The sequence below is a fragment of the Dryas octopetala genome, chromosome 6 (genome assembly GCF_963921425.1).
Source record: "Dryas octopetala chromosome 6, drDryOcto1.1, whole genome shotgun sequence".
In the NCBI taxonomy this organism is placed as follows: domain Eukaryota; kingdom Viridiplantae; phylum Streptophyta; class Magnoliopsida; order Rosales; family Rosaceae; genus Dryas; species Dryas octopetala.
The window spans coordinates 3,890,111-3,906,654 of record NC_141371.1 but is presented as its reverse complement, the minus strand read 5'-3'; the positions used below and the strand labels follow the sequence as shown (position 1 = coordinate 3,906,654).

The following is a 16,544-nucleotide window of genomic DNA, read 5'->3' as shown; positions in this document are numbered from 1 at the left end:
CACCCCCTGTTTCACCAGCTGGCATCCCTCTCTCTCTATCTCTCTCCTCTCTCTCTCTTTCCCTCTCTCTCTTTCTCCCTTTTTTCTCTCTTGTGACACCACCTGTCCCCCTAAAACGGGGGCAGGTAAGTTTCACTCGTTTCTTTTTGCTAATAAAACCCCACCAAGTTCCAAGTCCCCAACTTTACTCCTAAGTTGAAATCGAATTTTATTTATTTATTTTTTGGAAGGCCAAAATCAGCAGTCGGGTTCATTCCCGGTAACCTTCTCTTTCTGAATTCTGAATTTCGGTTGACTGACGTCTGAGTCAAGCTTCCCCGCGCTCGTTTCTCTTGTGGCGCTTTTGTTCTATTGGTACGTCTCATTTTTCGTTTCCTTAATCCGGTTGTTAATTTAGGGTTTTATTAATCTCATCGATCAATACTATGCTCTCTGATTCTTAATTCAAATTTTAGGGTTCTCAATTCGTTATTATCTTTTGCTGATTAATAATGCTCTGTTTGATTATTTAATATCGTCAGAATATAGTCGGAAAAGGGTTTTGGTCGTTCAATCTTTTAATTCCGAACAAAGTGCTTGAATTGTTAATTCTACATAGGACATTGACATTAGCTTTCAACATTACAGTACATTGTTTGTAAAGTTAGGTAATTTGCATATTTCATGAGCTTGTGATGATCCCAAAACCAGAATCTTTTATTGAGCTCTTTGGTTCTTAACTCTACTAATTTTTATGGGTCAGGATTCTTCTTTTATGCGTCCTTTAATCCTAAAATTAATCGGATTTTGGAAACCTAGGCAAATTTTTTTGTTTTTTGTTTTGTTTTGTTTTTTTTAAAGCTATAGTGTTACAACATGATTTCTTATAAAAAGGTGTGGGTGGTCTGTGACTGTGGAATATGGAAGTGATATTACAATACTAATGTAGTAATACCTATTAAAATTCCTTTTGCAATCAGCAGGGTTGACACTTGACCACTAGGCACACATCAAACAAGCAAAGGTGACTTTGTCATCGTTACAGTATCATGGAAAAGTGGCATTAGATGGTTTGATAGAGCCCTGTATTTCTGATTGCATCCAAGAGAAGAATATAGTGCGCATCTCTCAAGACTCTGAAGTTGAAGTTATGATCTTTTTGTGATATCTGTCTCAGTGAAAATGCAGTTTACATTTAGGAAAGTTCTATTGTTTTCACTGTTCTCCATAGTTCTCTTTGGGTATGCTATAGCTGAGTTAGAACATGAAGTTTCACAAAAGTTGATATCTGCTCCTCACAAGAATGTGAGAAGTAATGTTATTGATGGCACTGGTGTCGAGGATTCAAATAATGGACTGGGTGAGATGAAGAGCATGAACAGCAAAGTCTCGGTCTCTACTGTTGCATTATTTACACTGGCAATGGCTGCTGCCACTGGTTTAGGTGCGGTCCCATTCTTCTTTGTGGAGCTAGATCCGCAATGGGCTGGATTATGTAATGGAATGGCTGCTGGTGTGATGTTGGCTGCGAGCTTTGATCTTATACAGGAAGGGCAAGGTCATGATGCTGGGAATTGGGTTGTTTTTGGGATTTTAGCTGGGGGACTTTTTATTTGGCTTTGCAAGAAGGTATGGACTTTGCCCTTTCATTTTATTTCGTCTTTTTATAGCTTTCCCATTATTGTAAATTTTTGTTTCCGCTTCATATTATTGTAAATTTGATTCCTGCTTCTTAGAATTCACATTTCCATTGCATTTTACTGAGTGCTTTATTTGTTCTATTTTACTGTTAACATGCGAAATTACTTTCTGAACCTGTAGTACATCTATGAAAAAAGAAAAAATACTTTTGGGTGCCAAATATGATACATCAAGAAACCTGAACAAAATATGCCTAGTTAGTCCAAACATAGTCCATAAACATGCCTTTGTCACTCATTCTGTATTATCTTTTGATGAAAGAAGACATGCATGTTGAAAATGATATGATATTTTCCCGACTTTTCAAGTTAGGTACTCCTATAAGTTTGTCAACTAACAAGGATATTTCCCTTGTACAATTTCTCTTTTAAATATATCTGCTTGTATGTAGCTGTATTAGTTGTGGTGTCTTCTGATACATAATGCTAGGATGTATCTGGTTTCAGTTTCTTGAACAATATGGAGAAGTTAGTATGTTGGACATTAAAGGTGCAGATGCAACTAAAGTCGTTCTTGTGATTGGGATAATGACTCTTCATTCATTTGGGGAGGGCTCTGGTGTTGGGGTTTCCTTTGCTGGCTCAAAGGGTTTCTCTCAGGGCCTTTTGGTAACTTTGGCTATTGCTGTGCACAACATTCCAGAAGGGTTAGCTGTGAGTATGATGCTTGCATCCAGGGGTGTTTCTCCACAGAATGCCATGTTATGGAGTGTGATTACGTCACTACCACAGGTAATTTGTGAGATAAAATTCATGTGATAACCAATCCAAGCCAAAGTTAAATTTCAAATGCATGTATATAATATGACTTAAATGACTTGTATCTTGATTTCTAATTACATTCACTGAAAGGTATAAAAAAGAAAGAATGCAGAAAATTAAATTTTGAGTTACTTGTTGTTATGGATGGATATTTGTTCAGTATTTTAATAAATAGGGTTGGGGGGGGGGGGGTGGGTTGGGTGTTGGGCCTATGGGCCACACAACAGCACCAAAGGACTTTTACTAATCTGGTTGACATCTTCAATATGACCTTTTTAACTTAACGGACCTTTTTAACTTAACGGCCTTCTACGTATATCATTGTTGCAGCCCCTGGTAGCAGTTCCTTCATTCATATGCGCTGATGCGTTTAGCAAGTTCCTTCCTTTCTGTACGGGCTTTGCTGCTGGATGTATGATCTGGATGGTTATTGCAGAGGTGCTTCCTGATGCATTCAAGGTAACTTGCTTCTTGGGACTTGTTCATTTTTGTTGTTTCTTCAAAAGGTTATACTTTTTGCACTAGGCTTTTAGAACCTTTTGGGTTAGATTGAACTTCCAATATAATATGGGACCTGAATTTAGATTTATTAAGTACCTGTAAAATTCTTTCCATTTCTAACGCATTTAGTTTCTTTTGGCTTTTGGTTGTAGGAAGCCTCTCCATCACAGGTTGCATCAGCAGCTACTCTCTCTGTAGCATTCATGGAAGCTCTTAGCACTTTTTTTCAGAATTTCAGCCACGACTACAAGTGAGCTCTTTTTTTATTTTTTTATTTTTAAATATTGAGGGCAATGCATGTCTATGATATTTGTTTAATGTGATTGATGTCTTCTCTTCATGGAAGCTCTTATTTTACATGTTTTGTGTTGCAGCTCAGAGGATGCTTCTGGCTTCTTTGTTTCATTACTTTTCGGTCTTGGGCCATTGCTTGGTGGCATTGTTCTTGTTGCATTTGCACTTGCTTTCCAGTTTCAGCATGCTTTTCTCATGGGTGCAGCATCTGGCATTGCCTTTGTCCTTGGTGCCTGGCGACCATTGCAGCTACTTTTTTCGTCAAAGATGGGATTTCTTCCTCTTATGTTTCTGCTTGCAATGGGAGCTGCATCTGTCCATATTTTGAGCTCTAGCATTTTGAAGCTTGCAGGTCGCAAAAAACTTTCAGGGAATAACTTACCCACAGTAACAGGCTTTCCAGTGAGTGTTCACACCCTCCAGTCATTCTTGTCGTGTGGAGCAGTTGCCCTTCATGCTTTGGCTGAAGGTCTTGCACTAGGGGTTGCTGCACCCAAAGCTTATGGTCTTGGTCGGCACATGGTCCTTCCCGTCTCCCTACATGGACTCCCTCGGGGTGCAGCTGTGGCTAGCTGCATCTTCGGGGCTACTGATAACTGGCACGGGTCCCTTGCAGCAGCTGCTCTAATTGGATTCATGGGTCCAGTATCTGCAATTGGAGCAATACTCGCAGGAATTGACTATAGCGGTCTAGACCATGTGATGGTTTTTGCTTGTGGGGGACTATTCCCAAGTTTTGGAAATGTAGTAAAGAGAGCTGCAAGGTTGGATATGCGTAAAAGCAGTTGTGGGATTTTGATGGGGGTGGGGTTTGCAACTCTGTGTTTGACTTGCACTAAGTTGGTTTGCTTGCACACACCTTATTGCAATTCTGCACCAGAGGCTGTCAGATGAGATGTGATGGTGCTGCAGCTCATGCAATGTAATTTCTTAGGTGTGCTTGCATAGTGGTGAGGGGTTAAGCACAGCCATGCTCTAGCATATTAGTTGGCACCCCATACCTTGAGAATTTGTGGAAGAGATGCTGTAGGTAGAGTTTCAGAGGAGGATGTACCATCCTTTGCGCGGTGAGCAGAACTCGTCTATTGTACAAACATTAGAAAATAATATTATGTTACAGAAAAGCAATGAGGAATTGTGTTTTATCCCTTTGACACTAAAATTTCATCTTTAGGCAGTTTTGATTCAGACAGCTTTTACATGGACACAAGGATTCTGACACATTGTTTCCTTTGGAATCTCATTTGAGACGAAATAAGATCCTTATGGTCTTTTGGTACATTAATGGAAGATTATATTTGTTCATTTTCTTCCATAGGGTTTCGGGTTTTAAAACACAATTTCTGTTCAACATTTTTATTTATTTTCCTTTCCAGTATTTACCTTGGAATAGACAGAATTATTAAGGAATCAAATCTTACGGGAGGGGGCCAATGGCAATGGGGTTGCTCTTGCTGACAAGGACCACATTGACAGAGAAATCGGACAATAATTCAATTGTAGGCAATCAACCTGAGAAATGACAATTTGAAAATCTGGTAGTCATATGCTAATTGAGCATCCATACATACTTCGGTTACTACCTAATCATTTTTTTTTTTTTTAAGAAAAAAACTTTGCCAAAACTTGAGCAGTCCATCATAGAATGTGATTTAACCATCTCAGATTCTCAAGGGTATTAGAACAAGAATGCCAAACCCGGAAAATGTCAAATGAACACAAGAAAACGGGTACTGCTAACATAAGCTATTGTAAATTGGTAACACTTTGAGGTCTAGAATTCATCAAACCTAGGATTTTATTATTACTACAACATTACTAGATATCACATCACGCACTCTCCAGAAGTCCACCCAAGTTATGAACAAAAGGATAGGAACCCAGAAAAATAACAAAAAACCAAATCACTTGTAAGTCGACTGATTGCTCATTTGCTCTGCAAACCCTCACTCTCCACCAATTTCTCCTTCTCTGCAGCTGATCCAATCTCCCCTTCCGCCGGCTTTGCTTCCCCGATGCTCTGCGATCCGGTCAGCCTCGCCAGCATAACAAAGGACATCCCACCAAGCACATTGTTCAAGCACCTCAGAACCACCACCGACGACTTGAAAACCAGAGGAGGCAGCCCTTTGGCCAACAAATACTCAACCCCATTCAAAGTTTGGTACCTAAAATTACTACTCACACCCATGTGCGCCGCCCAAGTGAGCGCATTCAACAAAGTCGGTGGAGGCTTATTGGGGGTTTCGAATTCCGGATCCATCTTCTTCCTCAGCTTGATCAACCCATTTGACAATGCCGTTCCGGCGAGCCCCGCAACGAACCCAACCGCGGCAAAGACAGTACCTTTGTACACGAATGTCCCCAACCGGTTCAACAAGCCGTAGGCGCCCGGTTCAAACATGTGGCTCGCCGGGCAGCTGGCGAAGATCGAAGGGAGAGTGGCGGCAGTGGCGGAGACAGTGGGGGCTAGCAAATACATGAGCGTGAAATTCAGAATGGACCCGACGACGAGGGTCGAGAAGACGAAGTCGAGCTCGTTGAGCCCGAAATTGGGACGAGAAGCCATGTCGCCGAGAACGCAAGAGCTGACGCCGACCACTTCCTCCATTAAAACCTTGAAAGGGAATTGGGGATCGGCCGCGACCCTCGATCTCCAGCCGTTGAGAAAGAGACCCAGAATTCCTAGACCCTGAGATTTCGACGACGATGATGAAGAGTCGTCATCGTCGGAATTCCCATCACCGCGGCTCCAACCACCGCTGTTTCCGCCGGCTCCAGCGCCACCGTTGCTGCCATTGCCGCCGGAGAATGTGAGCTCTGGCTTTATGGGCCGGGTGGGTCTGGGAACCAAAGAGAGAGTGCGATTTGGGATTTGGGAATACGGGAAAGAAATAGCAGAGTGAGGGTTGTTGTTGGAGAAGCGGTGATTGTCTGAGAGAGTGTAGTGATCTCTGGCCAGAGTAGAGTAGCGAAGCTGAGCAGTGGCCGCCATGTTTGATCTGAATCTCTAGGACGCTCTCTGCAAATGATATTATAAGAAACCTAAAAACAAAAATTGAAAAGAGCCTTTTCTAAACCCCGACAAAACAAGAATTAGAAATATTTATTATTAATATTAATATTGAGGCCGGCCGTCCCTGTCCTCTAAAAAAATCGCAAAACCCTAAAAATGAAAGAGGAATATTATTATGGCGCGCCTCTGAATTCCATTGAGGACGCACTAACCTCCTCTGGATGACACGTGGTATTTGAACGTGGACGCAATTGTGGAACCAGGTACTGGATTTGGGCCCAAATTCCCACCCAACAATTCAACAGCTTTCTTTCCTTATTTACTTTTTCCAAAAAAATTTAGTGCAAATTCATATACACAAGTCCTTTTTTTTTTTTTTTTGTCAAGATACTGTTATTTTTCTAATATTTGAATTTGACTGATTTGTTTACCAAATTTGCGATGCAAACTTTACCTATAACTATTGTACACAGCGGAAAAGATATGTATTAATTATAATAATTAACGAAACAAAATGAACAAATAAGCATAAAGTAAATGATAGGACCGTACAACCAAAACAAAAATCAACAACAATAACATGCTATATATACCTTACCTTCAAGACAGCAATTAGAAGCTAGCTTTCCAGTAGTTGTCCTAAAAGTCTCAGCTGGGTCCATAGAAAAATGCTCACTAGTGATCTGAAATACCATATACTTATTCAAAAAATAGTGCAATTACCAGAAAAGGCACTTGCCCTTGGGATATATATATATATATATATAATTACAATAGAGATATATGAGGTACGAAACAAATACTTATAAAGTATTAATTTCAGATGAACGAAACAAAGCCCGAGTGAGGAAACTCACCATTGCGGAAGATGGACTGCTGAAGAAGAGAGGGAGTGAGAGAGATCCGTTTTTAGATAAGAGAGTGGATTTAAGGATCGACGGCTGGAATTGATGTGTGGTTTAGTAGGATCTGATTGACGGTTGGGATTCATATGTCCCTTAATAGGGTTTTGTGGTCTCTATAGAAAATGCACGTGTAGGGGAATTTTATTCATCTAAGCCTTTTAATTAAGTTGGAAGCCGAGCCCGTCAACTTGGCTACAAACTATATATTTGGGTTAGAGGCTTAGAGCATCTTTAAAAGTTAGGAAACTGGAAAAAAAAGGATAAGTAAGGGAAAAAAAAAAAGTTAGATTTGAGGAATGACTCTTCAATACTAAAGTTGAAATTTTTATTAAATTTTTTTTTTCTTGGGTTTTAGTCTAAAAATTGACTATCATGGCCAAAAAAAAAAAAACTTGATTTGGAAAAATTAATTTTTAGAAAAATCTAAAATTTTGAGAGATTTTAAGAAAGATGGAGTTGGAGTTGTATTTTATGTCATTTTCCTCCGAATTTTAACTTGAGCAAAAGTTTGGAAAATGGGTGGAGATGCTCTTAGAATAGGCCTTTAGGCAGTGAGAGAATCCAATTAAAAAACTAATTCCAAATTTCTTCTTGGCTTTTAATTTTTTGTTAGAGAAAAATACTTAAGCATGCTCTTTGGTATATATATAAAAGGCTTGTTAGTAATTCCAAGTTGGTATAAAAGGCTTGTTAGTCATTCCTAGTCGTCAGTGAATTCCATACCTTTTATGCAGTATGCACTTTGTTTAATGCCTTGTTTTGCAAGTTGAAATCATGGTACGTACATGAGAAATTACAATCTTTCATTGATTTTCTATTAAACTAGCTAGCTAGGCACAATGATCATGGCCACCATACAACTATGGCACAATCAAGGTAATGCTTAGCAGTTGGACAACCTATTCATACACCATACAGGCTACAGCCAACAAAGGTATATCATTATAAACTAGAATGCGCCCATTACCCAATAAACACCCTGGGCCCTAGCAACTTCACTTAACATCTTTCAGCATATCAGCTTCCTTTGCAATCTTGTAAGGGTCACAATTAATCTTTTTGCACTAGCTGCATCGCCTTTTAGATAACTTTTATATGCATATCAATTCACAATATCACGCACATGTGTTGGCCATGCTATTCAAATCAAGTAATTGGGTACGTACAACAAGATCACAAATTATATAGCTCGATCATAAGTCATTCAGGGTCATCCTTTAATCAGAAAAATAAGCACCGTTCTTTCAAGGCAAAATGAGTCAAATTATGAGCTGCAACATTACACTTATAGGCTCAAATCTTTAGTAATCAATTGACTGCATACCACTAAGTCAGTCACTAACTAGTAACACTACTTTCTAAATGCCCCATCTTTGCAAATTCCCTTACATCATGAGTATCACCCCCATATAATAGAGTATGAATACGAGAGCATAGGAAACAAATATTAAAGAAAAAATGAGTTCTAAAGTGTTTTATAAGAACTAAAGATGCAATAGCTAGTCAAATAAAAAGGTTCCAAATTAAGAGAGTTTAAATAATTGAGGTAGACATTGTAAAGAATCCATGTAGACTCTGTTTTCAAACTTATAATTTTGGCATATGACTGATGCCATACCTACAAAGCTGGACCCATTGCACTATAGGTTCTGCACTATCAATCAAACTAATTTCCATAAATTTTTAGAGAAACCGGGCTCCGAGTTACCAGCTGCTTCAACCAAATTCCCATAATTTTTTAAGGAAATCAATCTTCTACTATAAGTCTATAACTGAATATGTTCGTAGGCAGTTCATACCTCCATATTTTGCTATGCTTGTAAAGCAAAACGAGTTGTAGAAAACAAAGTGTAGAGTGCAAGCGTGTGATGGGACCCATTGGTATCCCTCCTTAGTGGAGGAGAAATGCATGTGTTTGATTTCTAACAAATGCATTGAATAGGTGAGCCATGTTGGTTAGGTAAAACCACGTGAGGAAAATAAGTTGCTTGTAGTTTTTGGGGCTCACATTTACAGCAAAGGAGAGCTAGCTATAGGTATAGCTAAGGGTGGTGCAGCAATGGTTGAAAGTAAAAGAAACAATGCATTAAATGACATGTAAACATTGAACGTAAATTATGGAGAAGTTGGCCACTTAGCTTTCCAACTATCAATATATTTACCAATGTGCCATCAAGCCAATTGCCTATATAAAGGTATCAGAACCTTGCAATTGGAAGCAAACCAAGTAAGCCAAGCAAGCGAGAGAAGGCATTCGAAAAGCATCCAAACTTTCAAAGCGAGTTTGAGAATTAGAGAGAGACTCACTTGTGAGAATTGAGAGGAAAGCCTGAAATTAAGTGAGAAGAAAAATCCTCTTGAGAGAACCCAAGAGAGAGTGTTTAGCCATTTTGGTGAAATTGTTTTTTGTAACGCCAGTGGAAGAAATTACTATTGCTGTCTTGTGAATGTAGGCATATTGTCAAACCATATTAAATTCGGTGTCTCCTTTATTTTTCTTGCCTAGTTATCTGTAGTTGTTCACTTGATTTGTTATCCCATTTTTATCACACAAGAGTGGGAAAAGTTGATCCGCGGGATTATAAAATAATCCATTGGCCTTGTATTAGGCGCCACCTTTCCCAACAGCGTGGTGTAGTTGAGTGAATGAAATCTTTGAGACAATTGCAGGTTTGGTCACTCTGAAGGTGTTGTACTTGCCGTTGTATTTCAGTGATCGCAAGGCGGTTGAGTCTCCTTTGGGAATACAGGAACTAGTAACAAGCATAAGTTGATGAGGACGTAAACACCGCGTGTGCAGTGTAACAAAAGAGGGGTGGTCTGGTCGACTATGTTTAACAAGCTCTTAAGAGACACAACGAATTAATGCAGTAAAGTGATTCTATGTTTAGTCTCGTAACAATGTCGGTCATCATATCGGAAGGTAGGTCTATCAGCTTTGCCTTGTTGCTGCTGCATGACTGCCCACTTTTCTTGCTCCTCTGCATCGCCATTAAAATTTCTTACAGAAGATTTGTTATGTCCTGCTTGAATCTGCTACCAGTATTAGTCAAACCAACGTTGAAACTACAATTCCCTTTCTTTGAATTGGAGCCCTCCTTTTTAAATGCAAGCCCTCCTCCTTTTCCTTATTGGGTTACGAAAGGTAAGAAAGAAATCCGCTTGGGATTAGGTGCTTCTATATATTGTCAGCTTAAGCTTTGGGTTTTTGGGCTTGGCTCTAACTTCATTAGGATTTAGGAACTATAGAAGTTTTACTCGGCTTCAAAATATAGAGAAAGATACAAAGTCATACAAATTGAAGTCTGTAATCAAGAGCTAGAGCAATGAATCCGCTTGTTTACTTTGGGACCACGCCAACTGTAGTCTAGTCTTTATATCAATTCAAGAACACTGCAGATCTTCAAACTTCAAAGAGGCAATTTACATACAAGAAAAATTGCATATGACTCTGTTTACGTACTTATAAAATTGGCACATGACTGATAAATGATAGCATACGTACAAAGCTTGATCGACTGAAATTCCTCCAAGAACTATTATTGCTTACAAAAAGCACCGCGTCCCTCCGTATTTTACTTTAATTGTAAAGCAAAACAAGTTGCAGAAAACAAAATCTACGCTGCAAGCCTGCTGTAATGTAGTGAATAATAAAACCTCGGGCACAATTGCGGGTTTACTCTTGCTCAAGGTGTTACCATTGTATTTCAGTGATTGCAAGGTAGTTAAGTCTCCTTTCGAAGATCGAAAATTAGGGTGTGTTTGATAATGTATGAAAATAATCAACTGTAAAGTAAAACTGCTGTGAGGTATAACTAGCTGTGAAACAAAACATAAGAAAGGTAAGAGAAAAATCCGCTTGTGGTTCGGATGCTATTTGTAGCATTTACTTGCATTGCAAACACATAAAAATACAAATTCAAATTAAATATGGTGTATTTTACACCACCTTGCCCCAGATCAAAACATCTCATTCGTTGTGTATGTTTCTCTAGTCACGTGTTAGGTGTTAGGTTACAAAGAGACGCATATGACATCCACAACAGACAGAATTTTTTTATTTTATTTTTTTCATATGGTAGCCAATGTTGCACTGAAAAGAAAAACAGCATAGAATATAAGGTAAGACGTGATAACTTCAAACGCTTGTGACAAGACTCTGTCTTTCTTCCTAATATTTAGAAAGATACAAATTCAAGTCATTAATTAAGAGCTTTAATTAATAAATCCACTTGTTTGCTTTGGGACCAAGCCAACTGTAGTCTATTTCTTATATCAATTCAAGAACATTGCAGATCTCCAAGGGCACGATTTAAATAATTCAGGTGGTCAGAATCCAGACTCTGTATACATACTAATAAAAAATGGCATATGACTGATCACATACCTACAAAACTCGACCCACTGTCTTAGGCTCTAATGGTTGCACAATTAATATATATTTATATATATTTTTTCACACTTCCCAGAAGTAACTAACACAAGAATAAATCCAATGAATGCATTAGGTTTACACAGAAAACTGACCTCACCAAACCTAAACTCAAGAGCCAACTATATAAATTTCATCCTTTTTGTTTTTTTTGGGTCTTTGTCTGTCTGTTGTTCCAAAAGGAAAGAAAAACAAAGCAAACAAAAACCACCAGAAACCTCACCAGCAAAGAACTGTTAGCCTGTGTTTCTTGAAGCCGCGCTGATGGAAATGTGTATTGCTAGCCATTCTTGGGTCTCGGCCATGAACTTATGGAGTCAACATTTAGAACTGGAGTAATATGAGCACTTATCGTCCGGTTTTTGCACGTTTCATTCCGCTTGAATTGAAAGGAGATACACTGCCACTTGGCCCAGGACTTTCTTCTCTGAAATTGGAATTTAGCAAAGCTAACTCACGCAGCTGCTGCCTCTTAATATAATCCTGCGACTCGTCCTGCAAGTCAAAGGTTTATATCCAAAAAGAAAGGAATGAAGAGCTAAAGTCAAATTTAAGATCAAGGTGGCTTGCTAGTAAAATGCAAATGAAGAATTCAGTAATTGGCATCCATGAACAAGTTCCCTGTGCAGCAAAAGAGAGATCCCAGCTTGGCTCAACTGAGCTAGAGAGTTTGTGGGTCAACTGATCTAACTTTTTTAGTCTGCTCATCAAGCTTAGAAGTGTTAACTCCCATGCAGCTTAACCAAGTGGATGTCTCACATTTTATCATATTTCCTATCTAGACATAAACAAGTAAATATGCATGGAAGCAAATGTTTCAGGACAGAAATGCAAGGAGGGCTAGCCATCCCCAATCATTTACATAAAATATACAACTAGAAAACCAAAAGAAATAAGTTTGAGATAATTACCACAGGTTTGAGCAATTCTTCTATAATTTCCTGTGCCTGTCTCAGCCTTATATCAACGACATTGGCAGGTAAATCAGCTTCAATCAAGATGTGGAGTGGTTCATTCAGGTGTTCATAGCCTGGTCTTCCCCGTAGCTTCTCCTCCTTGACATGGGAAAAAATATGAAACGATTAAGCATGTAAACAAGAACCTAAGTCTTAAAACCAATAATTATATAAACAGATCCATTCAGAAATGTGCTACATTCCAAAGTCAGTTTTAACTTTTAACCGATCATCACTGAGAACAGCAATTCCAATAAGTATCAGACTATAAAAGAATGAATAAGTATCCTATTACCTTGTCCGGATCCTTAATTGATCCTTTCCCTCTAATGTATACACGACAACCTGTAGTAGCTTCAACCCGTTTCAGAGAATTACCTCTAGGTCCAAGAAGTCGCCCAACAAAATTGAACTAATTTCCACAAAGAAACAAAACGATCAGGCATTATTTATTACATTGAGGGATGCAGAAAGACTTTAAATGGTAGCAGTATGCAAAAGACTTACATTGGGGTAAGTATCTACAGGAATTTCCAAACGTAAAATCCTCTTCACAGTGTATGAACTAGGGCTCGCAGGTGCACCTTGCCAGTCCATTGTCATCCCATGGGGTCCACTTAATCTCTGCTATCGAATGAAGGGTTTTGCCATCTTAGATGTGTGACATTTATAATAAAAACCAAAGAAAATAAACAGAGAAGGATGACTGGGGAAAATTGATAAAGAAAGAACTGACAAAGGATTAACATTCACACTCTGGGTAACAACTAACTGAAACTTCTACCTTCAAAAGAGTACAACCAAAAACAAAGAGGACATAAACATACAGGCAAGTATGTCAAGACAGGTAACCCTGTCCATCTTGTGGGTCATAAAATCCACATTCCAAGACATGTCACTCAGTGAACTTATAAAACATCTCCCCCCCTGATTTGGCCACGGACAGAATGCTAACATAGAGACAATGGTTAGTCCTCTATGATGCTTATATCATATTATATGCTTAGGTTGCTCATAGAATCAATCATTGTTTGATTTCTTAAGCTTTTTAACTTTACATCACTTGTGTACTTCAAACTTCATTGTTATACGTGCATTGCTTATTCCTTATATCTGTGTTTTTATGAGTTAATTACAGGTGAAAGGGACACTGAATGTCAAAACAATTCCATATGTTTAGCACAATAAGATAACTCTGAACTTCACAATGAAGTGTATTTAATTCTGAACCTCCTCTCCACCTACATTTTCAGTTCAGGTCATGCTAGGAGAACTGATTTTCAAAAGTTCATATATAACACTTGTATGGGCTAAAACTCAAATTCAAATTACAAATTGGGGGCAAAATTACCTCATGATAAACATCAGAATGAATAAAAAGAAATCAAAAATCAAGTGGGTGCCATAAATGTAGTTTATATAAATTGATGCTCTAACTCTTCCAAGATGCTTAAAAATTAATCACAACCTACAAGGGACTTCTAGCATCATAGATAGACAGTACCAGTCAATTGTGTGATCCCAACCCTTTTCTATCACCTTACATTACTAAGTTCATAACTATATATTAATTTTATCATAAATATTTAACACATAACTGTATGAAGGCATGAAACACATCTTTATCTCATAGGTGGGTAGTTATGTATTGAATGAAGCAATGAGGAGAAAGAGTATTTAATCACAGCTTACATGAACAAAAACTAAAATAATACATAAAATGCAATGTATTCATAGAAAATATCACAGATGTCTTTTAAAAGTTCAAAGACAATCACCTCTTGAGGAAGTCCATTCCAGCCACCCAACCCTGTCCCAGTAACATTTGACATAAGATTTGAAGAAGCCATTGGACTAGGGCTTCTATGTCGCATTCTGTCAAAGTCACCAAAACCTTGGTTGGACATCATTCCAGAAACCCGTAATATCTCTGCACACAAAGAAGCATTTCATATGAGAAACTGGCCACACTATTGGAAAACACAAGACTAGAAAGATGAGTTCAAACTCCAAAGTCAAGATATAAATCAGTCCAAACAAAAGGTCAAGATAAGAAACAAAAGAGAACTGAGTTACAAGGCCATTTTAACCATAATACTTGGTAAACAGGAAGAAACCGTGGCAGCATTAACCTACTAATTTTTGCAATGTAACACACAACACCTTGATGTGGATACCACCACATACGGGGGTTGGCCAGTAGAAGAAGTTCAATGAACTACATTTTGGGTGAGCAATGAAGCCTATCTAGATTGTTCAAATGTTAAAGCCTCAAACATGCAGATATGCATAATTTCATCAGGACACCATCTTTCAAGCACTTAACTTCAGATAAGTCCACTAATCGACAAATTACCTAATCATAGAGGCAGAGAGTACATACATTATCACCTCTTTAACCTGGATATCTACTCATGAAACCAATCCAATCTACCCACAGGCAACTCTTCTGCTAAAAAGGTCATCAAAATCAACATTCCTTGTGTTTTCATCCTAACGTATTGTACAAAATATATTCATCTCTAAATTCTCCTTTCATAATTTTTTTACTAGTCATCAACACAGACCGATTTTGGCAGTTCAAACTAACTGAATTACAGACACTTCAATGCACTCAAATTAAAATTTTCAGAAGCCTCCACTTCCTGTTGCAACTAGGCCATGCATTAGACCTTTAGATGGTAACGATATTGTTATCAGTTCTTGCTTTTTGCAAAACACATTCATGAGCCCAGCATGATGGATGTTATCAGACCTTTAGGCAGATTCAATGGATGTTGCAAGTTTCCATAACTTGTCAACATATTGAATTAATTCTTAAGGTGGAAAATAGTAATCTAGCCCATTTTTATTGAAAAAAAACTGTAATCATTGGAATATCTCAATTATACACAATGCTTTGAGTCTAATTTAAACGAGATTCCAACTTCCCCATTAGTAAAGGTTAGAGTGTGTAAAAGCCAGGGCTGCAGACACAATTCAACAATGAAATGTGGAGATAAAGCACGATCAGTTCAAGAACAGCCTTTATGACTGAGGAAACGAGCAGCCAAGGGTCAAATAGTGAAAACCAATCAAACCGATCTGACTAGTCAAGCAAGCACATTTATTAATTCCAAAAACGCTGTCATGGGGACAAAACAAATGAAAAGGGAATAAACCCATAAAAATCTAGATCCAAAACTCAAAGATGTAGAAGTAAACCTTGATTCAAGAGTCGGCTACATATCGGAAGAACTTGCATGAAAGGACCAAGCTTTTGATGCTCTGCTAACAACTCTGACAAGTAGTGACTAGAAAACAAAAGCCACCAATAGATCAAAAGAAAGGGCAGAATTTGTTCAGCATAATCAAATTAAAACACAGAAAACTTTATGCCCAAGGCTGTATTTTTTTTCTGGGCAGTTTAGTTTGGAAGAATCAAAGTTAGGTTCTAGAAGGCATATACAAACCTGTCAACATCAGGAGTGCTTCTAATCTGTGGAGAAGCAGCTCTGGCAGGTGAGAAGTTGGGATTATACAAACCTGACATGGCTTTTCTCTGCTTTTCTCAGAGAATTTGAACAAACAAAAGAATTGGATGGGAAAAGGGTTTTAGTTGGTGTTGTTGCAGAAGAAAAAGGAGAGACAAAGCGCCATCAATAAAGGGAGTTTGTAATAGGAGAAAAATGAAATAAATAAATAATAAAGATAAAAAAGAAAAAAAGAAAAGGGTAGAGACAGCTCTCTCACTCAAATTAGCTCAAAGAAAAGGGCAGAAAGAAAGGAAGGAAAAAATCTTTAATTATTTTCTTCTCTTTTTCACTATTTTCCATTTTTCCTTTATATATTCACCCCTTGTTTGGAAATGAAATAAAAAAAGAGTTTGGGGCAGTGAGAGTCTCTTGAGCGTGCAAAAATTAAGGTGGTAAAGATTCACAGGAGACTTTTCATCTCACAGTGACCGATGAACTGAGAAAGAGAGCGAGAGACAAAGACAGGGAGAGATTTTTTACTGCA

The 16,544-nt window shown here is 38.2% G+C and overlaps 3 protein-coding genes across 5 annotated transcripts; 1 reads left to right on the top strand and 2 right to left on the bottom strand.

The window, feature by feature from the left end:
* Positions 1-183: 183 nt before the first annotated feature.
* On the top strand, positions 184-4,517 carry LOC147281272 (ZIP metal ion transporter family). 2 transcript variants are annotated; one of them, XM_086247286.1, is made up of 6 exons: positions 184-354; positions 963-1,608; positions 2,127-2,411; positions 2,772-2,900; positions 3,095-3,192; positions 3,317-4,517. In XM_086247286.1, exons 2-6 carry the CDS (start codon positions 1,162-1,164, stop codon positions 4,128-4,130), a joined length of 1,773 nt encoding a protein of 590 aa, XP_086103412.1. In that variant the 5' UTR covers positions 184-354; positions 963-1,161; the 3' UTR covers positions 4,131-4,517. The 2 variants fall into 2 exon arrangements, with proteins under 2 accessions (XP_086103412.1, XP_086103413.1); XM_086247287.1 differs by having other exon boundaries at positions 960-1,608.
* A 432-nt stretch (positions 4,518-4,949) lies between these two features.
* LOC147281271 (alphavirus core family protein (DUF3411)) lies at positions 4,950-6,442 on the bottom strand. Its single transcript, XM_086247831.1, is given in 2 exon segments — positions 4,950-5,185; positions 5,188-6,442. Coding segments are annotated over 2 exon segments (1,089 nt in total). The 5' UTR covers positions 6,232-6,442; the 3' UTR covers positions 4,950-5,140.
* A 5,138-nt stretch (positions 6,443-11,580) lies between these two features.
* LOC147281270 (RNA-binding KH domain-containing protein) lies at positions 11,581-16,512 on the bottom strand. Of its 2 annotated transcripts, none has more exons than XM_086247314.1 (7): positions 15,998-16,512; positions 15,750-15,838; positions 14,324-14,475; positions 13,053-13,169; positions 12,841-12,957; positions 12,501-12,644; positions 11,581-12,084 (listed from the first exon to the last, which is right to left on the bottom strand). In XM_086247314.1, the coding sequence occupies exons 1-7, from the start codon at positions 16,075-16,077 to the stop codon at positions 11,938-11,940; spliced, it is 846 nt and encodes a 281-aa protein (XP_086103440.1). In that variant the 5' UTR covers positions 16,078-16,512; the 3' UTR covers positions 11,581-11,937. The 2 variants fall into 2 exon arrangements, with proteins under 2 accessions (XP_086103440.1, XP_086103439.1); XM_086247313.1 differs by having other exon boundaries at positions 13,053-13,172; positions 15,998-16,511.
* Between the last annotated feature and the right edge of the window lie 32 nt (positions 16,513-16,544).